This window comes from Erinaceus europaeus, chromosome 2, assembly GCF_950295315.1.
Source record: "Erinaceus europaeus chromosome 2, mEriEur2.1, whole genome shotgun sequence".
NCBI classification, from domain to species: domain Eukaryota; kingdom Metazoa; phylum Chordata; class Mammalia; order Eulipotyphla; family Erinaceidae; genus Erinaceus; species Erinaceus europaeus.
Genome location: NC_080163.1, coordinates 201,469,262 through 201,491,514, shown reverse-complemented (window position 1 = coordinate 201,491,514; position 22,253 = coordinate 201,469,262). Strand labels below are relative to the sequence as shown.

Here is a 22,253-nt window from a genome sequence, read left to right as displayed (position 1 = left end):
TTTGTTTAGATGGAGTTCAATTAATTTCAGTTCAGGAGTCCATCTTTTAGAATCGCATCCTTCAGTCCTCAAAAAATCCAAAGGTCACGCTCATGAAACAGATGCCCAAGGGACTAAATCAATATGGGACTGCTTAGCGGCAAGCTTTCTTTTTTTTTTTTCTTTTCTTAAAATATTTATTTATTCCCTTTTGTTGCCCTTATTGTTGGATAGGACAGAGAGAAATGGAGAGAGGAGGGGAAGACAGCGGGTGGTGGTGGTGGGGGGGAGAAAGACACCTGCAGACCTGCTTCACCACCTGTGAAGGGACACCCCTGCAGGTGGGGAGCTGGGGGCTCGAACCTGGATCCCTATGTCAGTTCTTGTGCTTTGTGCCACCTGCGCTTAACCCGCTGTGCGGCCACCCAACTCTGTCTTTGTTTTCTTCCTTTCCTTGCTTCTTTCTTTCTTTCTTTTTTCATTCCTCCTTCCTTTCTTCCTTCCTCTTTCTCTTTTCTCTTTCTTTCTTTCTTTCTTCCTTTCTTTCTTTCTTTCTTTCTTTCTTTCTTTCTTTCTTTCTTCCTTCCTTCCTTCCTTCCTTTCTTTCTTTCTTTCTTTCCTTCCCTCCTTCCTTTATTTCTTTCTCCCTTCCTTCCTCTCCCTTCCTTCCTTCCTTTTTGTTTTTAAATTCTATCAGAGGTGCTGCTCATCTCCCAATGATTATTTTTGCAATATGAAGTACATATCCTGGATTAGAAAAAGCAGTTCCCCGCCTGACATTCATAAACAGTTTTTGTAGACTGGGCCTAGCTCCTGCATTTTGTGATGAGAGACAGATCACCAACACCGTCATCATTTCAGTTCCTAAGCCCCTCAAGACACCTCTTATACCCCCAATAAGCTGACACTTTCCCACAATGCAAATCAACAAGCTTGCTGAGTCTTGTGCACCCTTGACGATACAAAGCAGTGGTGTTTCACTGACTTTCCTTAGTTGTAACTAGTGGGTGAGATGAGGCGTGTAAGGAAAGATAGATAGTGCAGAGTATGTGTTGCAGAATAAAAAACCATGATGACCATAAATCGTACACAAGGAATAAGTGACACACACTCAGCCCCGGCAGTGGACATGTGGTAGCGTAATGGATTTCCACCAGCCACACCGTTGTCCCCCTGGGATTTCACGGGATGATCTTTCTGCGTGCTCAGTTATGTCATGGACATTTGTTTTAACCGTCATGCCTTGCATTCACTGAACTACTTGTGGTGCACAATGCTTTTTCATGTTGTTATTCATTCACTTGATTCTCACTATGACTCAGCGAAGTAGGAAGAACAGGAATGCTTGCCTACATTTTATAAATCCATAAAAAAAATTAGAGGCTATAGTTATACACTCTTGAGTACTCCCAGGTGGAACTTCTGAGGTCACATAGTTCTCTCCCTTAGGCTTTGTATAACATACACACACACACACACACACACACACACACACACACAATTTTGAAAGAAAAAAAATTTCTTGGTTGGAGCCTTTGGTTCCCCACTTGCAGGGGGGGTCGCTTCACAGGCGGTGAAGCAGGTCTGCAGGTGTCTGTCTTTCTCTCCCCTCTCTGTCTTCCCCTCCTCTCTCCATTTCTCCCTGTCTTATCCAACAACGACAACATCACTAACCACAACAATGTTAAACAACAAGGGCAACAAAAAGGAAATAAATAAATATTACAAAAAATTCTAAGGAAGATTTTCATTTCCTAAAAACTGTAATCTGTAATTACATTTTCAGTATCCTATCTGCTCCTCGACAGAGGCTAAAATATACAGGTGCTATGTAAGTTAAGAAGCACAAATAATGACCTTTTTTTTTGTAGTAAATGAACTTTTTTTTCAATCACTGGAAGTAAATATCAGACATAAATACTCAGTTTTCTGGAAAGAGGAGTTAGAGGGTTACACTGCGTGACACAAAGATTCTGAATTGGATTGCTTTAAATAGCAAAATTCTCCAGCACATTTACTATATGTTGATTTATGAAAATCTGATTCCTACCAAATTTTACAGGAATACATGCATCTGTTATACAAATCCATGCTCACCTGTAATTTACTCCAGAGGGAACAATTGAGTGATAATAATAATAACGTGCTCCTAACGTGCTTCATTATATAGTTTACAAGTGCTCTCTCCTAATGTATCACATTTGTCTTTGGCAACGTATAAGGGAGGCAGGGAGGGCCTTATTAACCTTTCTCTACAGATGAGAAATCAGAGGGTTAAGTGACTTGCCCCAGGTCAGACAAGCTATTCATTTATTTACTGTGATCTGAGTGATGTAGTTTTAACAGGAAGTTGAGGAAGTGAGGTTCTTCCTCTTATTTATTTATTTATTTATTTATTTATTTATTTAAACCAGCTGGGAAGACGATTAACACAGAAGCGGATCATCTCCCAAACAGAACACTGAATGAAAGAAGCCAGACACTAAAGTGTGCATACCGTATGAATCTTTTTTTTTTTTTTTTTTACTTTTGGATAGAGACAGAGAGAAACTAAGATGGAAGGGGGAGATAGGGAGGGGAAGATACAGAGAGACACCTGCAGTCCTGCTTCACCTCTTGTGAAGCTCTCCCCTACAGGTGGGGACAGGAAGCTTGAACCTGAGACCTTGTGCACCACAGTGTGCGCCCTTAACCAGGTGTGCCACTGCCTGGCCCCATACCGTATGATTCTATTAATATAAAGCTGACATTCAGGCAAACTAATCTACAGTGGTGGGAGGGGCAATGAAGGGGGTGCTGGGAGAGATGGTAAAGTGGGGGGGGGTCTGGGATATGATTCTATTTCTTTTTTAAATACTTATTTATTTCCTTTTTGTTGCCCTTGCTGTTTTTATTGTTGTTGTATTTATTATTGTTGTTGTTATTGATGTCGTTAGATAGGACAGAGAGAAATGGAGAGATGAGGGGAAGACAGAGAGGTGGAGAGAAAGATAGACACCTGCAGACCTGCTTCACTGCCTGTGAAGCGACCCCCCTACAGGTGGGGAGCGGGGGGCTCCAACCAGCCATCATCTGGTCTTTGCGTTTTGCACCACGTGCGCTTAACCCGCTGCGCTACCCCCCAGACTCCCAGATTCAATTTCCTGATCTTGTTTGAACAGCGGTATGCTGACTCAGAAAATTCACGGATTACCTAAAGAGGGTTGAGTTGTTATGTGGAAAACTGGGAAACGATCCATATGTACAAACTACTGCATTTTATTGTTAACTGTAAACCATGAATCCCTCAACAAAGAACAAAAAGGAAAATAAATCTATACTTAGAGAAGAACATTCACTTTTGCACACATAAAGCTCTCTTTCAGGAGCGACTTCGCACCTTTTAGAGTTGTACAGTGCACTCCAGGCGCAGGCTTTACGCCTAGTCTCTGAACCTTTGTGGTTTCAGATGCTGCACTTAAAAAAAAAAAAAAAGAGGCCATGACTTAAATCTGAAGAGTTTCATGAAAGGAAAGAGGGTGATAGAAGTAATGCCCCGGGAGCCGGGCGGTAGCGCAGCAGGTTAAGCGCATGTGGCGCCAAGTGCAAGGATGGCCTAAGGATCCCGGTTCGAGCCCCCGGGTCCCCATCCGCAGGTGGTGAAGCAGGTCTGCAGGTGTCTATCTTTCTCTCCCCCTCTCTGTCTTCCCCTCCTCTCTCCATTTCTCTCTGTCCTAACCAACAACAATGACATCAATACAACAGTAAAACTACAAGGACAAGAAAAGGGAATAAACAAATAAATAAAACATTCAATAAAAAATGTTTTTTCTATAAGAACTGAGAAATTGGGGCCAGGTGCGCCACGCACTACAATGCACAAAGACCCAGGTTCAAGCCCCTGGTCCCCACCTGCAGGGGGCAAGCTTCATGAGTGGTGAAGCAGGGCTGCAGGTGTCTCTCTGTCTCTCTCCCTTTACTCTCAAATTCTCTGTCTCTATCTAATAAATCAAGAAATAAATTGGGGCTGGGTGGTGACGCACCTGGTTGAGCGCACATGTTACAATGCGCAAGGATCCAGGTTCGAGTCCCTGGTCCCCACCTACAGCAGGAAAGCGTCATGAGTGGTGAAGCAGGGCTGCAGGTATCGCTCTGTCTCTCTCCCTCTCTATCTCCCCCTTCCTCTTGATTTCTGGCTGTCTCTATCCAATAAGTAAATAAAGATAATAAATTTAAAAAATTTTAAAAAGAAATAATTAAAAAAAAAGCAACCAAGAAATTGGGGCCTGCTAAGAGAATAATGTACTTCACTGAGGAGGAGGAACATTTGTATTTAATATTACTAAGCTTGAAATTGTGTATGGGGGGTGGGATTATATTGTTATTCACATAGTATTCTCCAGGGAGTAGACAGAAATTTAAAGACGTTGAACCTTCTGCACCCCATAATGACCCTGGGTCCATACTCCCAAAGGGTTAAAGAATAGGAAGGCTATCAGGGGAGGGGATGGGATACAGAGTTCTGGTGGTAGGAATTGTCCCCCTCTTATCCTATGATCTTGTCTGTCTTTCCATTTTATAAATAAATAAATTAAAAAAAAAGAAATTTAAGGAAGATATGATTATCACCTTAAAACATATCTACTGGAGTTCAGAACTCTATGGATCTAGACACTGTCATGGATCTCAGGGTGGAAAAGCAGTGTATGTGTACAAGAAAAGTCCAAGTGGGGTGTGTGGATGTGAGGACAGACTAGAACTCTCAGAATGCCTTCTGAATAATGAGCAATGTAAGGGAGGGGATACATTCTGACTGTTGACCAGGATGAAGCTACAAGGAGGTTTGATCGCACAAGCACGTTTTAAGTTTCTATTGTGTTTTTTTTTTTTTTTTTTTTTTTTTTTTTTAAGAAGCTTCAGCTCCTGAGAGATCAAGGTGCAAAGTTACCACTGAGAATAATTTCTTGAATTTTGACATAAGCTCTTTTTGCTGTTGTTTTCATTGTTATTATTATTTTTTTTGAGGGGGGAGGGTGGTGGTGGTGCCAGAGGTTGAATCTAGAGTTTATTTTATTCATCTTAATCATTTTAGCCTCCCTCTTTCCCTTTCCTTACTAGTTCTGTGGAGTTATTGTCTTAGAATCTTTGCTATCCAAATACATAGGATTCATTAGCTTGTGCTAATTTCACTCTTTCTTTCACAGGTCATAGGACGGGCGCACGTTTGCATTCACCAGCCTCTTGTTATTTTTAGTATGAAGAGAGAAACTGAGATACTTACCATCAAGCCTTGTTCTCCTGGTTTCCCTGGCTCACCCTTAAGGGGGGGGGGGAAGAATGATGACAATTTTATTACTGCTGTCAACATTAAAAATCATTTAGTTTCCCCTTTTTACAATATTCGCTGAGCACATGGATGTCAAGTTATACTCTTTGTAGACAGACATAACAGAGAAATGCAAACACAATGCAAGTAAGAGAACAAGAACTCTTTCTTCATATGGGTTTTGTAAACATTTTAGGACTTAAGAAAATGAGTATATTGTGACAGAGATCTTAATATTGTGCAAACAAGGTATTCTAAGTAACACTGATAGCAGTGATCGTGTTGAAAGTCAGGAAAAGGCTCTGCTTAGACAGACAATTACTATTACAATATTAAATCACTAATAAAAATTTAAAAATCTCTTTTGAGTGGTTTGATAGCGCCTACACATTATCTCTGATGCTCTGACTGCAGTTCAAATACTATTTTGTGAAATTAAAAAAAAAAATCCATGCCTTTGTGACAGGTGCTCTATACTTATATAAACAAATGAGGCATATTCACTTAGAGGATGAGGTAATATTTAGTGTTTTTTTTTTCTTCTGACTCTGATCTTCTTACCTTTATCTTTTGTCTCTAAAAACTTGTTTAGAAATACCAGTGATCTAGTAAGTAGTGCACCATAGTCAAAATGGTTTTAACCACTCCTATTTTTCTAGTTACCAAAGGTATGGATGCCCTCTGTGCTTGTGGGACATGCTTGAGCAACCCGTGCCAATCACAGATCTCCTCCAACTTACCTGCAGGGCCCCGTGGTCTGCGTGGGTATTGATCCTTGATCCAGCACTGCCCTCTCTTCCCCCAGACTTTCCCTGCCACCCTGCCCACCCCCGCCGCCATGGTGTCCCTTAACCCCTTACCCTCTAGCCTCTTCCCCACCCCAGCTCTCAGCCCTGAAAACAAGCACACCAAGTCCTGTGAGAACAAAGGATGCAAGAAAAGTCACTCACGGGCACTCCTGGCATTCCCCGGGGACCATCCTTTCCTGTGTCCCCAGGGGGACCCCTTGGACCTGGAGGGCCTGGGGGGCCTGGGGGCCCAGCCTGGCCTTGGTCACCCTACAATCAGAAGGGGACAATTAGCCATGAGCATAAAAGATATAGACTCAAGTCATCTTTTCCACGCTGCCCATGTGAAAGCTCTAATCCACATTTATACAATGAAAAGAACCAGAACCTCCAGGGACACCAAGCCTGCAGGCAATTTGCCTGTCCGCAGGGAGCAAATACATATTCATGCAGCAGCGAGCCTGGTGGAGTGGATGCTATGGAGATCAAAACAGCTCAGGAACCAGCACCAGCATTTATCGCTATATATGGAGCTGGACCAGGCTGGTGAGTAGCCGTAGCCATAGCCATTCTAAGCCTACACCGTCTCCTTCAGCTTGTTTAATGAAAAGGCTGCATTTATAACTGGACAAACATGTGTGCATTTCTGTAATCGAGACAAGTCAGCACACGAGGCTGTCCTTAAGCAGAATAATATTTATTATAAAGTATCAAAGCTAGAAAGCTTGAAAACTGCACCTGTTTGAATGAGGGTTCCCTCCTTCCCCCTCCTTCTCCTCTCTCCCCTTAAGGAAATCAGACAGGCTGCATATTTTTGCTACTTTCATATAAACAGGTCGAACAAAGGCAGCTCAGGACACACAATTTCGCTCTATTTAGCAGAGATGCAAGCAGTGCGCCCCTCCCCTCACCCCCCCCCCCCGCCCAGGAGCCGTCAGTGGCAGCAGCACAGCCCCCAGAAGAATCACCGAGTGAACAGGAGAACCAGCAAGGACGGGCAAGGAGAAGCACTACCTTAATCAGGCGGCGTTTAATGAGCTGCTGATCAGCAGAGAGAAAGCCATGATTGATTTTAGGAAACACCATCTGATCAGTCAGGTGAGGTCAAAGGTTGAAGTTCAGAGATGAGAGAGTTGAGGAATAGACATCAGAAGGTTGCCAAGGAAGAAATAAAGATACACATATTAGACTTATAATGGTCATTCAGCAAAAATGGAACTGGCACTTGTGTCTGACATGGACCCTTGGGCTCTTCTTCAGTGAAATAGAAGCTGCTTTTTAGTTTCGGTCCTCCCTCATTCCCACCTCTCTTTTTGTAACCCATCATTTTATTGTGAGCGCTGAACCTTTTTTTTGGCATAATCTTGAACACCCAATGAGCAGGTCTGTTTGAGTCACCTGCGCCTTCACTTTGAGCAAAAGGGTCAGAGACAAAGTACCAGCTCGATATCCGTCCGACTCGTCAACCAGCATAAGGTGGCATGAACTTGACTGCCAATTATGGATGCCAGCAGTTTAGGGGATTTCAAACTCTTTAACTGCTTTAAAAAAAAAAATCACAGAGACCCAGGAGCTAGCTCAGCAGGTCACATGCATGCCTTACCAGAAGCGAGGACCCAAGATTAACCCTTGGCACCACAGGGCAGCACCATGGACAGCACCAAGGAGGATGCTGTTAAGGGTTGAGTGGTGTTCTAGTGTATCAACTAGTGTCTTTGTTTTCATAAGTGTGTAAACAGTAAAAAAAAAAAAATTGGGCTGGCAAGGCCACTTGATGGTACTGCACATGTACACGGTCTTTGGCTCATTCTCCAGTGTGACATAAAAATTCTCAGAGCTACAGAAAAGTGTAGCCTCCTAGGCTGTGCACTATCCTGGATGGTTCTGCCCACCCCCTCTTCATGATCCTCATTGTATTTTAAAACCCTCCTTTCTTTTATGCTCAAGAGTCTTCTTCTTCCTGTGAACTTGACCTCACCAGTGCAGGTGAGGTGCTGTGTGCCCAGTAACTTGATGTGGATAACACAACAGGAAGGCTTGACTGTCCCTGCCTGTTCTGATGCTGGTTGCGGGTACCGACAGAGCAGGCGTTGGTGCCAAACCACAAACCTTGACGGTCAGGATCTGATTAGTGTGCAGAGCGGCAACCGTGGGGAAGCCTGGCAGACCCTATGGACACGACACAGCACCGAAACAATACGACACAAAACGTCACACAGACATCACACTGGTGGACAAACTCAGTGCTCCTGCTGACACTCTGACCTTCCCCCACACACCTTGGACACACGAGGACACTCCCCAACCAAGTCGACCCCCCCTCCCTTGTAGGACTTTCCCTTGAAGGGAAGGATCAAGCGGAGGACCCATGGGATACCCTCCTCTCCCCCGGGGAGACAGGGACATTGTCATGACATCACTGAAATCTTCTCCCAACACTATGTTGTGTCAACTCCGCACACTTCTGTGTCCCCTCTAGCATGAGCAGCTGGGGAGCTTTGGGGGAGGGGGTACTTTGTCTTTGTTCTATTTCTCTTCCAACAACATGTGACATTATAGTTGTTCCCTCTAAGTCCCCTACCCTTCTACCCCCGGACCATGTCACCATACAAGCAAAATGGACAACAGTCACAGTCATACTCAACCACCTCACGTGTCTGCAGCCTGTCTCCTGCCCTTCCTCTCGCCACTCTCTCATTTCTCCCCCAGTCTGTTTGGAGGCCATTTTTAGCAAAGACCAGACAATTTTCCAGTTCTTTAATTTTATTAGTTTTGGTATTTTTCTCTCTGATTTCCCCCATATTTGGGATATACATTTTTTAAAAATTTTCTTTTTGAGGGAGCCAATATAATGATGTCTGTAGCATGAAGACATATTTATTCAGCCCTAATGCTTTTGATTCTCTTCCATGGGAGCTGAGACTTCTAGGGCAGCAAAGGAGAGGGAATCTTATCCCTTCTGCTAAATCCTTCCTGATAGATAAGGCTATTCAGTGGTTGGAGAGTTTCGAGATGAGCTGTATCCTCTATTTTTTTCTTCTCTCCACGTAAAAAATCCTTTAAGCAGAGATTCTACACAAATTAAAAAAAAAAAAAAAGCCCTAAGTTGGAGGGCGGATGTGTGCAATTTGCCTTTGTTTTCCTGCAGAATCTGAGTTAAAAATGTCATTAGGTGGTAGTGCTCCAGCAAGTTCCCATCTGTGCCTCATTAGAAGACCCCTACAATAGTCAGAATTTTATACAGAAACCTCATATTTATGTAACAAAGAACAAAACACAGATACAAATAAGAAGCCTGTGTGGGATAAGAATCTTGATTAGCGGCGATAAATCATAGTGTCACTTTAAACAGGATTATCAAACAGAAATGGTTTAAAATTAGAAAACCCCGAACATGGCGGGCCTAACAGAGGTATTGAAATAGGAATGTGTAAAGAAGTCACTCTGAGTCCTCCTCTCTGAGCATAACCAGCTTGCTGTGCTGTCACAGTCTCTACTCACCAAAGAAATCATTCATCTGTGAACGTATTTCTTTGGCTTCCAGTGTTAAGGAGAACCACTGAGGGAAGCGACAGTTGATTCTCACCTTAGACAGAGTCATCTCCTCAAACAGGGAATCTCTTTCAAGTATTACTAAGCTACTAAAAAAGGCAATACTATAGTGTCCTGGAACCCCGCCTCCCCAGAGCCCTGCCCCACCTAGGGAAAAATAGAAACAGGCTGGGGATATGGATCCACCTGCCAACACCCAAGTCCAACAGAGAAGCAATTACAGAAGCCAGAACTCCCACCTTCTGCGCCCCATAATGATCTTGGGTCCAGACTCCCAGAGGGATAAAGACTTGGAAAGCTTCCAGTGGAGGGGCTGGGGTACAGAACTCTGGTGGTGGGAATTGTGTGGAGTTTTACCCTGTTATCCTATAGTTTTGTCAATTATTATTAAATCAATAAAAAAGACAATATTGTGTTCTTTGGGACAAAATGAACGAAATTGGAGGCGATTATGCTTAGTGAAGTAAGAAAGTAAAAGACAATTACTAGGTTTCGCTTAGACTTGAAAGGCAGAGACTCTACTGAAACATGAACTTGAAAAACATTCATCGACCCATCTCTGAGATCTTGGGAGAACAACAGCAGTTATCTTTGGGGGAGTGGGGCACCGAACTTTGGTGGTGGGAGTGGTGCGGAGCTATGCCTTTATTGTTTTACCATCTTGTATAAGTCACTAATAAAAAGGCTAAGAAGCCTTTGTGCATTTGACACTCCTAAGTCATCTTAGCTAGAGGAGCACTGTGGCGTAGGTGCTAACAGGGCTCCCTAGGTTCATTCGTAAGCTGGGCCAATGAGTGAGTCTGTAAGTGGCAAAGCAGAAAGGGCACATGGGAGAATTCTCTGAATTCTAACACAAAAGCCCTGCACTGAGCTGCAAAGTTCTGGGACCCCGTGTTGGGGTGATAGCTGTGAAGAGTGTCTTCTAGTTTCCTGTGTTTAGAGGAAAGAAAACAGGTGGTAAGTCTTTTCTAAGAGTTGCTTTTAATTGAAGATAGTAGTCCAAATGTTTTCTTTCAATTTTTTATTTATAAAAAGAAAACACTGACCAAAAAACCATAGGATAAGAAGGGTACAACTCCACACAATTCCCACCACCAGAACTCTGTATGCCATCCCCTCCCCTGATAGCTTTTGTATTCTCTAACCCTCTGGGAGCATGGACCCAGGGTCGTTGTGGGATGCAGAAGGTGGAAGGTCTGGCTTCTGTAATTGCTTCCCTGATGAACACGGGTGTTGGTCGGTGGATCCATACTCCCAGCCTCTCTCTCTCTGTCTCTCTCTCTCTAGTGGGGCAGGGTTCTGGGGAAGTGAAGCTCCAGGACACATTTGTGGAGCTGTGTGCCCAGAGAAGTCTGGAGTCCAAATGTTTTATATAAAACAATCTGATAGCACAGGATGCAAACTTTTGCTCCCTTAAAAAAAAAAGTCACTTTTCGAGTGGTGGCAGAGGTCCCTGCTCCCGGGGGGGAACATCTCTAGGTCACGGCAAATGCTGAGTTGACTGGGTCTCTCACAGGAAGTTCCCTGGAGGGTCAGCATGAGAGGCGCTGGTCTGACTGTTGATGTGCAAGGAGGCCATGGTTTCTTGTCTCTGCTGGGTTGCTCTACCCAGAGAACAGATGCACTTTTTTCATTAAGGATGCCACTCCCCTTCCCTCTAGCACCATTAGTCATAGTCCCTTTTTTTTTTTTTTAATAAACGGAATGGACATATTTTCCTTGGTTTTTACATCTTTGCAAACTTGCCTGGTACACAGATGGTTAGAGCGGGTGTGGGAAAAAAAAAGTGTCCGCAGCAAAACGTGGAGAAACAGTCCAGGAATAAATAGGAATGCTGGAATATTTTGTACATATTTGCACCCCGTAAATATTTCGAAGCCTCCCGAAACTGGATTTACAAGAGTGCTGAATGTCCTCAGGCATTGTCTCCTGAGGACAGACTGAGACGACCTCAGGCATCTTTCTGACATGCTAGGCAGTCTGTCACCATCCCAGGACTGGACTCTGATCCTGGAGAACCTCTGCTTCCCTTTAGAACCTTGTAGAAAGAAAGACACACGCTGACCCCAAAGGGAAGCGGAGCAAATGATTAATTCATCAGAAATGCTTCCAACAACTCCGAAGCCATCAGTTCAAGATGCCACCGTCGTTTTTACTGTGTGCCCAGTCACGCTGAGTATTCGATGATTGATTACATTATAGTGAGAAAATTTTATGTGTGGTCATAAGTATTTAGTCAGGCAAGACGAGAGCCAGGAACTTAATCCAGGACTTCTAACACCAGACTTTGTCATCATGCAGTTTATATACTTAAGAGTTTCTTCCTATTTGTTTTAGAATGTACATATTAGAAAGCTTGCAAAGGGATGAATGTACCTTAGTACCAAGGAAGTACTGATTGGGTACCTTCTTTGTTGTAGACACTATTCTAGGTCCTTGGAAAGTAAAGAATGACACACACCTTGCATTCATGGGGTTTAGTGCCCAGTAGGGAGAAATGGAGAAATAAACAGTGATCACACAGAATGATGCAGTTATGATAGAGGAGTAGGGACCATCAAGAAAACAAAGTGTCCCGTTAACATCAGGTGTAAAGAAGACTTCCCAACAAGGTGATTGAGGGATAAGCCCTGGCAGACCACAAAGAAACAGAGAGGCCACTTAGGAAAAATGTCACAATGGTTTGGTTCCTGTGTTGAAGCTAGAACTGCTGTGCAGTGTCACAGAGGGAGACACTCTCAGACCTTGCAGTTTGGCTGAGAGCATCCAGCAAGGTGGTCCTAGGTCTTCATCTTGCATGAAGGAGATGGGAAAAGGTATTATTGGAAGAGAGTGGATTTGGGGGGTGGGCAGGAGATGGGTCACCATGTGCACGCAACTAGGATCCAACCCTAGTGACCCCCATGGGAGCAGAGGCACAGAGAAGACGTCATAAGTGGTGAAGGAATGCTGTGGCATCTCTCCTCTCTCTGTTATCTCTCCCTCCTGCCTTATGTTTTTAAAAACGGGTCTACCAGGACCACTGGAGTCATACAGGTATGAAGCCGCAGACAAAACCCTCACAGAAAACAAACAAACAGTGACCAGGAGGTAGTGCAGTGGATAAAACATTGGACGCTCAAGCATGAGGTCCTGAGTTCTGTCCCCAGCAGCACATGTACCGGAGTAATCTCTGATTCTTTCTCTCTCTCCTTCTTACTTTCTCATCAATCAATAAATAAAATCTTAAAAAAGAAAAGAAAACAAATAAGGACCAAAAAAAAAAAAAGATTTCTCCCTCCTTCCCAAGCAGGTAGATAGCCATGGATAGTGAAATTGGGCTGTCTATGGATACTCCATATAAAATAGTCAAGACAAAGATGGAAACCCCAAGCCTTAAGTCACTAGGAAGGTGTTAGACTGTAGGCTTAGGAAAGACTCCTTGGGCAGACTGATTGAAGGAACTAGAAGAGAAAGAAGCAACTGCCAAGGCAGATTGACAAAGAATAGTTGGAAAAGCATGAGGTTAGCTGACTGTTATCTCCACAGGCTAAAGCTCAGATTGCTACATGCAAACTTGATGTCACTGTCTGCTGTGTCAATAACTTTGTTGTATAGACTCACAGTAGGAAAGGTGAACACTGGCCAATGATAGGCAATGGAGTTCCACCCAGAAGCACAGGGAGCATACCTGAGGTTAGCAGTATGGTGGACTATTCCAGGGAAACGAGGACATGTACGCTGGGGACAGCAACAGCTCTGAAAATCAATATTCCCTCAATGAATGATACTGAAATTGTAAATAAATGTAAAAAAAAAAAACCAACCAAAAAGTACAATGCGAAAAAATGAAATAAATGATCATCTTTGTGATAAAGATGGTCAAGGAGTCCGAATAGCAAATTACCCTGGGGGAAAAACAGGTTACACTAAAAAACAAGAATCCCTGAGTTTATCCATAATGTAAATAGTATCATGATTCTGTTTGCCCAGAATATATCATGCATCACAAAACAATCATTACAGAGGGCATGTGTGCAGCTTAAATAAAGATGGATATTCCTAGAAGTTGATAAAATGATTACTAGCTAAGAGAGACCAGATGGGGAAAGAGTATAATAGAATGCAAAAATATTTAGGTAAAAGAGTAACTTTAGCATAACAGCAGGAAATGTTAGTGGGCTAAATAAAGAAAGAAATGGAATTAAGAGAAAGAAATGTGCTGCTAAATCATTCCACATTGCTCCTAGATGAGATGGTCTGTATGAATAGAAAAAAAAAAATCAACTACATAAAGCTCAACAGCTAAAAGAATCCTTTGAACAACCAAATGAGCACTGGAGCATGTGACAATAAGAATGTATAACTGGCTGAAAAAGACTGGCCTTGTGGCAATACTAATTATGGAAAGAAACAGATTTCTGCAGTTGGATATGCTATTGGCTCAAAAATTTCAACATGCGCCGAAGTTCCATTCTATTGTCATAAATATTAATCATAAATGTTAACCCCAGTTAACGTAGGAATTACCCTTTTGCATTTCAACGACAAATGTGAATTTATATACTACCTAGTAGAAAAAGATGAGAACAATGCAGCCCCTACATTGACGAATGTCATGAAATAGCATAACGACGAAGAGGCTGAAATACACTGCAAAAGATGTGAAGTAAGTAGCAAAGATGGTAGATCCGTTTCAGCACTAGCAAGTATGAAATATCAGACAAATTCCCTGAAGCACACATACTGAACAATGGCTCTGGCTGTTAGATGTGATCGAAGAAACACCTCCAGGAATTGTTAGAAGGCATTCTGTAAGACACAAGGCCAAGAAGGGTCAAGAAAAGATGAGATGCTGTGAAGGGAGGGACGTCCTAAGGGAAAAATGAAACAGCCTTGCAGTCTGGCAAGACTGGTCAAAAATACTGCTATTTGTAAAAACTTTGCTATCATCGGCTCAGTTATTCTCTGCAAGTGAACATCAATTGGACAGTTCCATCTTAGAGTTTCTTAGTCATAATAAAGATCATGAATCCTGATGATGATGGAGATGGTAGTGTCAATACCCATATGTTCCCCGTATGTTAAGAGTTTCATAGCAATTATCACTTCTGACCTTGCAACAACAAACAAGACAAATGAAGAATTCAAGACACCAAGTTATTTATTTTTAATCTACCTGTAGGTAATAGAATCATCATTATTCATACTCGGACTGTCTGCTCCCCAGTTTACCTTTTAAACACAAATCCCTCATGCTCCCTGCATTTCATTCACTTACTCAGGATAAACTTAGTAAGACCCCCACTTACACACAAGACAACATTTGGACCTTGAGATGAGAGAGATAAACAAGAAAGACAGTCATTCAGGTTTTATGGAGTTGAAGATATAACCAAGAGAAGCAGATCTCAAACCAATAATAGTGAATCCAGCTGGAATCTCACTGAACTGTACGCCATTGAATTACACTCTTTTGCCCTTGGACTTTTTCTATTTCTTTTCTTCTCCATCAAGGTCTAATTTTTCCTTTTTTTTTTTTTTTTCTTCATTGGGGGGAGCCTGTTTGCTTTGTGCCTCAGAAGAGGTCTGAGGAGGAATGGTAGAAAACATCACTTGTTTACTAACACTGGTAGAAACCTAAAATACCTAGGAAGACATTCCTTCAAACTGGAAGAGAGGAAGGAGGTAGGGGATGGTGTGCTGTGGGGATTTTTACACAAAGAAAGAGGCCTGTGTGGTAGGAGCAAGACCATGTTGGCAAAATGGTGAACTACATAAGCAAAATCAATGGACAGCCTGTGATACCAATGCCCCTGGAAATAAAACTTTTTTCCTAAATCTAACAAAAGATTGCTCTAAGTTGATGTTCCATCTATTTATTTAGTGGCAGAAAATGTATCTGGATATATGTGAGGTTATTTGTGGCCACTATAACAACCCTTTTCAGTGTGAGAATGCATGTGCTTCTCTGCAGAAATTTCTGGATGGATGACAGGGAACCTTGGACTTCTCTTGGGATTTCAGATAATATGAGGTATATGAATAATATTTACTTTCTTAGTTGTACTATGAGCGTTTAAAGATAGGATTATAAACTTGTTCCTGAGTTCCAAGTTATGTAACATAAATCAAGAAAACTAAAATATCAGTAAGTTTTGAGGACAATGAACCTCATTAGAACAAACGATGCTTGTTAATAAAGCCTAATGAATGTCTAAATACACGCCGGCTTACAGCAACTAAGAATAACTTTTTCACGATTTTATTTACTTTAGTGACTTTGATTTCATGTTTTTTTAAAAAAATTAAATTATTCTTTATTCATTGGCTAAAGACAGAAATTGAGAGGGAGAGACAGAGAGGGCGAGAGACACCTGCAGCCCTGCTTCACCACTCTAAAAGTTTTCCCCCTACAGATGGGGATAAAGGGCTTGAACCTGAGTCCTTGCACATTGTAACATGTGTACTCAACCAGGTGTGCCACCACCCAGCCCCATGATTTTAATTTTATATATTAGCCAACACTCACCGAGTGAACTTATGTCTACTATATATCTGTTAACACAGCATAATTAACATGTGTTGAGCAAGCAAATGTAAAGAAACTGTGAAAATGTTGTTCTTGTAGGGGGAACACGACATAAGTCTTGTTTAGAATCAAGCGGATCATCAAACACTGCATAATAATGTGCTGAACAACTTTAAAAATAAATAATCCAAGTGCAGATTTTAATCCCATCCATTACTGTCATGAAATTTGCCAGTGAAAACATGAATTCTTAATCATGGAGGACAAAGAAACAGTCTCTTCATTCTCAAGGAATCTTCCCACTGAGACGATACAGTATCAAAAGCAAAATACAATACTGTGGACAGATACTTCTACAAGACCAAGAGAGCTTTCTAATGGAGGGAGGCCCAGGTCAAAGGCTTAACTTGAATAGACACTATCCATTTCCTGAGAGGAAGAGGTTTCCATTTGGGGGAGAAGGCACAGCTTGGATCAGCAAAGAACGCCAAGCTGGCAGTGTTTGCACTAGCTGACAGGGCACCTCATACCAAAGGGAAAACAAGTATTTGTCCAGTGGCCTTTGGGAAAAATTCAACTTTCTTTTTCCCCCTCCATTCTTTCTTCTGGGAGAGGGAGTAAACGTGTCCTGCTGTTTACTAGGAGGTGTCTGGCTTGCAGAGTCTTGGCTAAACTTCCTTTGTGTGTGTGATGCTGCAGTTCCCTGTGCAAAATCCCCAGAAGGTACTCTCTTCTCTGTTCCCAACAGCACTGGATGGCTGGACGCCACCCCACACAAGAGCTGGTCACAGTTCCATGGTCTCAGTGATCACAGCTGGACAATTATTTTATTCTCATCTTTTAAACCTCTCCTCTGAAGTTCAGCAACCTCCACCATAAACAAATCTGAAGGCTGGGGAAATAATATAATGGTTATATATAAAAAAAAGACCTTCATGCCTAAGGCAGCAAGGTTCCAGGTTCAATCCCCAATACCATCATAAGCCAGAGCTCAGCAGTGCTTTAGTCTCCCTCTCTCTCTTTCTCATTAAAAAATAATGGCGTGGGGAGTCGGGCGGTAGCGCAGTGGGTTAAGCACAGACCAGCGTGAGGATCCCGGTTCGAGCCCCCAGGTCCCCACCTGCAAGGGAGTCGCTTCACAGGCAGTGAAGCAAGTCTGCAGGTGTCTGTCTTTCTCTCCCCCTCTCTGTCTTCCCTCCTCTCTCCATTTCTCTCTGTCCTATTCAACAATGACGACATCAATAACAACAATAACTACAACAACAAAAAAACAACAAGGGCAACAAAAGGGAATAAATTAAATATAAAAAAATTTAAAAAATTAATGGCATGAAACGGAAGGACCAGTGCAAGGATCCTGGTTTGAGCCCCCAGCTCCCCACCTGCAGGGGGGGTCTCTTCACAAGCAGTGAAGCAGGTCTGCAGGTATCTCTTTCTCTCCCCCTCTCTTCCTTTCCCTCCTCTCTCCATTTCACTCCTATCTAACAATGACAAGAGCCACAACAACAACAATAATAACAACAATGATAAACAACAAGGGTAACAAAAAGGAAAAAAATAGCCTCCAGGAACAGGGGATTCACAGTGCAGCCACTGAGCCCTAGCGATAGCCCTGGAGACAAAAATGTTAATTAATTAACTAACAACCTGGGAATCTTGACCACCAGGTTCCAGATGCTACCATGATGCCAACTAGACCTCCCTGGGCAGATGACCCCACCATTTGTCCTGGAGCCCCATCTCCCCAGAGCCCTGCCCCAATAGGGAAAGAGAGAGACGGGCTGGAAGTATGGATACACCTGCCAATGTCCATGTTCAGTGCGGAAGCAATTACAGAAGCCAGACCTTCCACCTTCTGCATCCCATAATGACCCTGGGTCCATGCTCCCAGAGGGATAAAGAATAGGGAAGCTCTCAAGGGAGGGGATTGGATCTGGAGCTCTGGGGGTGGGCATTGTGTGGAAATGTACTCCTCTTATCCTATAGTCTTGTCAATATTTCCATTTTATAAATAAAAATTAAAAAACATCTGAGCCCAAAACAATGTCTGATGATCCTCTGGAATAGTAACTTCTCTCTTTTTAAATTTTTCTGTTATCCTTTATTTTATTTGATAGAGACAGCCAGAAATTGAGGATGGGGGGCAGAGAAGGAGAGAGACAGAGAGATACCTCAAGCACTGCTTCACCACTCACAAAACTTTCTCCCCTGCAGGTGGGGACAGGGGACTTGATCCCAGGTCCTTGTGCTTTGTAACATATGCCTTTAACCAGCCAGGTTAAGCACCACCACCCGGCCCCAAATAATAACTTCTTAAAAATAATGTCAGCCACAAAAAGATAATGGAGTACTTGGAGAGAAATGTCACTTCGAGTAGTCTTACCCCAGGTCCCTTCCTCATTCAGTGGTCTCTTCTCTAATATCTCGCTTTAATTCACACCCTCTGTCTTCCAGCAATTTCCCAGAGTTAGTTCAGTCATACAAAAACTAAAATGGCTTCTGTGACTGACAGCAACCCATGAAGTCTGCATGTCTCCAGGTGGGACTGAGATACTGAATTTAGGGGGCGTGTTTACATACTCCATAATTATCTTCACACTTGATGTCCCTTGTACACTCGGAGTAAGGTCCAGTGGCTGCTAGGATGCGACACGTAATTTGAATAAGAGAGCAGGTTTATGACAAGAGGAAGTGAAGGAGACAGGCTGAGCAGGAGCCAGGCTGGGATAAAGAGGAAACAGTAAGGACTATGCTGACTTGACCACAGGGGAACGTGAACCTGGAGTCTCTCCACCTGCTTCCAGAGAAACCAGACATCCAAGGCTTTGGGGGTGGGGTGGGGTGTCTGTGAATGCTTCCGATTTCCAATGCATTATTATTATTATTATTATTATTAAAACATTTCAAACATACCCCATTTTATAAACCAAACAGAAACATACTTGGGGGGGCAGAGGGAGAGAGTTTGGCCCACAGACTACCAGTTAAAGGTCTCTGGTTTACTCTGTGTGTGTGTGTGTGTGTGTTTTCTTTTTTTACATGCTGAGGTAGAAACGCGAAGGAGTGCAGGAATGAAATAATGCTGTTAGCTGACGGACGGGACTTGATTTTGTTGCATCCGCATTTGAAGACAGGGCTACTGACTCTCACCGTATCAGTCATGTCGCAAACCAGAGCACTGGATTAAATCAGAAATAAAGCCTCAAAATAAGATTGTTATTCAAGATGTGTAGGAGGGAGAACAGGGCATGATGTGACTCCTTGTTGAAAAAGAATGAGCTATGCCGAAGTGATGTATCCGACGGGGAGGATTTCAGCTCCCAGCCAAAGAAACTGTCGTGATCTTGATGAAAATTACAACTTCTTTAGGAATATCAGAATAGAATATCCTGAATTTTGTGAACTTAAGTCTAAATTCTATAGTACTATGGATATTAGAAATCAAACTATGAGCTTGCTTCATTTTGGGGTCTAATTTTCTGTCTGTAGTTGATGTTATTTAGTAAAATGTAGGATATTTTAAATATTAAGCTATCTAGCAATCTTTAGTATGTTTAATTTGTTTTCCTACCAAATTACTGTTCAGCTCTGGTGTATGGTGGTGTGGGGGCTTGGACCTGGGCCATGGGAACGTCAGGCATAAGAGTCTATTTGCATAGCCATCATGTTTCCCCCACCCTAAAATAATCTTATTTGTACATTTAAATTTATTTGAACTACTGCTTTTCTTTTCCTTTTTCATCTCTGGTTTATCTACTTATATTTATTTATTATTTTGTTTTATTTTTGCTCACTTCTAGGTTATAGTGGTGCAGGGGATTGAACCTGGGACTCTGGAGCCTGAGATATGAGAGTCTGTCTGCATAAACATCATGCTATCTACCCCCCTCACCTCTGGTTTATCATGGTGCTAGGGATTGAATCTGGGACCTTCGCTTCCTCAGGCCTAAAAGTTTCTTTGCAGAACCATTATAATATCTTCCCAGCCCTTAACTTATCTGAAAAACTCACACTGATGATATACAAAACCTTTTAAAACCACAAATCTCCCCTCATGCCTCCATATTTCTTACATTTAGAAGATCATAAGCCAACTCAAAGCACCAAGAGTAGAGAAGAATTTGCCTTAGAAAGTTACTGAGAATGAGGGGCTCAAAATAGGTGTTAGCTGGAATTTCTGACGGGATCAGCTCTTTCTCTGAATGCATCTAATTATTTCAAAGAAACTTGCCACATATAGGAGAAGCAAGGTATCTATTTCTTTCTTTCTTTCTTTCTTTCTTTCTTTCTTTCTTTCTTTCTTTCTTTCTTTCTTCTTTTCTTCCTTTCTTCCTCTCTTTCTCTTTTCTTTTCTTCTCTTTCTTTCTTGCCTTTTCTTTCTTTCTTTACTTTTTTTTTTTTTTTTTTTTTTTTACCAGAGCACTGCTCAGCTCTGGCTTATGGTGGTGTGGGGGATTGAGCCTGGGACTTGACGGAGCCTCAGGCATGGCGTTTCTTTACTATGATTACAATAATTAATTTGAACTGAACATGGTCTTTTCATTTAGTAACTATTACATAGTGTTGCCTCGTTTACCAATAAATAGAAGATGGATAACAAAAAACCAGCAAACGATTATGTTCTGTGTTTGAACACATGAAGTGATAAGTTATTAAAATCAAAGGAAAAATAATCTCTGGAAGCCTTCAAGGGTTTTTAAAAACAACAGCCCCATTTCTTCAATGGGTCTCTGATTTCAGCACCCATAAGGAGCCAAGCTTTTGTTTAAAAATCCTTGTGGCATCTGGTATGCTCAGATAAGTAACCAGTTCTACCACTTCATCAGTTACAGCCTTTATGACTCCCATATGTGGCTAGAAAATGACAAGATATGTATCATGTCACTATTGAAGATGAATTACTTGTTTACACAGAAGACACTGAGAACTCTCTCCTTGTGTGATATTTGATATTAGCAGTTACAGAGCAGAAAAGGTGAGGGAGGATAATTCATCCTTTTGCCAGCTCCAGTGAAGATTCAGGAATCTACATACAACTGATCTGTGAATCTCATAAACACTGATAGTGCAACTATTCATGTTTTCTGCCTCAGAATGTTTAGGAGGGGGTTGTGACATGTTGGGGAGAAATGGCATGAAGGATGAATACCAGACCATTTCATTTATAGGTGGGACCTAAGAAATGAAGCCAGGTGGGGGATGTACTGTTACGTGGAAAACTGAGAACTGTTATGCATGTGCACACTATTGTATTTACTGTCGAATGTAAAACATTAATCCCCCAATAAAGGGAAAAGAAGAAGGAGGAGGAGGAGGAGGAGGAGAAGGGGAAAGAAATGAAGCCAGGTGGTGATGCACCTGGTTGAGTGCACGTTACAGTGCATAAGAACCCAGGTTCAAGCTCTCAGCCCCCGCCTTTGGGGGAAAGCTTTGCGAGTGGTGAAGCAGGGCTGCTGGTGTCTCTCTGTCTCTCTCCTTCTCCATCACACCTTTCCCTCTCAATTTCTGAATATCTACATTCAGTGAATGAATAAATAAATAAAGATGATGATCATAATAAGAAGAAATGAAGCAAGAGATAATGCAGGAAGAAACCCTAAGGGAGTGGGAGTTGGGGGAACATGTGGGTAGGTGGCTTTCGGATCCAGGGCTCTTCAGCGGAGGATGACAGTTGGGTCAAGGGGTGACACCCATTTTGAGGAGTTGTGGAATTGTACCCCTGTGATAACAGCTCTATAAATCAATATTTCCTCAAGAAAGTGATTAAATAAACACTATTTTCAAAGGCTCTGCCACAGTCAACTTTTGTACAAGGCCTAAATACCCAATTTGTGAATAGTAGACCCTTAATTTCCTGCCCATGCTGTTATCCACTGTAGAATTTCCTTTGTGATGACTATCATAACAAGTAAAGGAAAAATGAAGTTCCAGCCAAACTACAGAGTGATATACAAGAGTGGCATGGGAGAGAAATAGTATGCTCCCACTGGACTTGTGGGTGGGGTGAGAGACCAGTAAGGGCAACAACAGCCTTTTCATTTGAGTCAGAAAGATACAAACTGAGAATACATCATCTTCCCTCTTCAGTCAAGTGAGAATCAGATGTTAATAACAGAAT

General features: G+C 42.3%; 1 protein-coding gene across 1 annotated transcript in view; it reads right to left on the bottom strand.

Annotated features, from left to right (window-relative positions):
* The window catches only part of COL25A1 (collagen type XXV alpha 1 chain), a 234,056-nt gene that overhangs the window by 147,388 nt on the left and 64,415 nt on the right, over positions 1 to 22,253 (bottom strand). The window contains exons 10-12 of the mRNA XM_060172381.1: positions 8,182 to 8,241; positions 6,235 to 6,342; positions 5,240 to 5,275 (exon numbers count right to left, since the gene is read on the bottom strand). Coding sequence (XP_060028364.1) covers positions 5,240 to 5,275; positions 6,235 to 6,342; positions 8,182 to 8,241 — 204 coding nt within the window. The remainder of the gene's footprint in view (positions 1 to 5,239; positions 5,276 to 6,234; positions 6,343 to 8,181; positions 8,242 to 22,253) is intronic.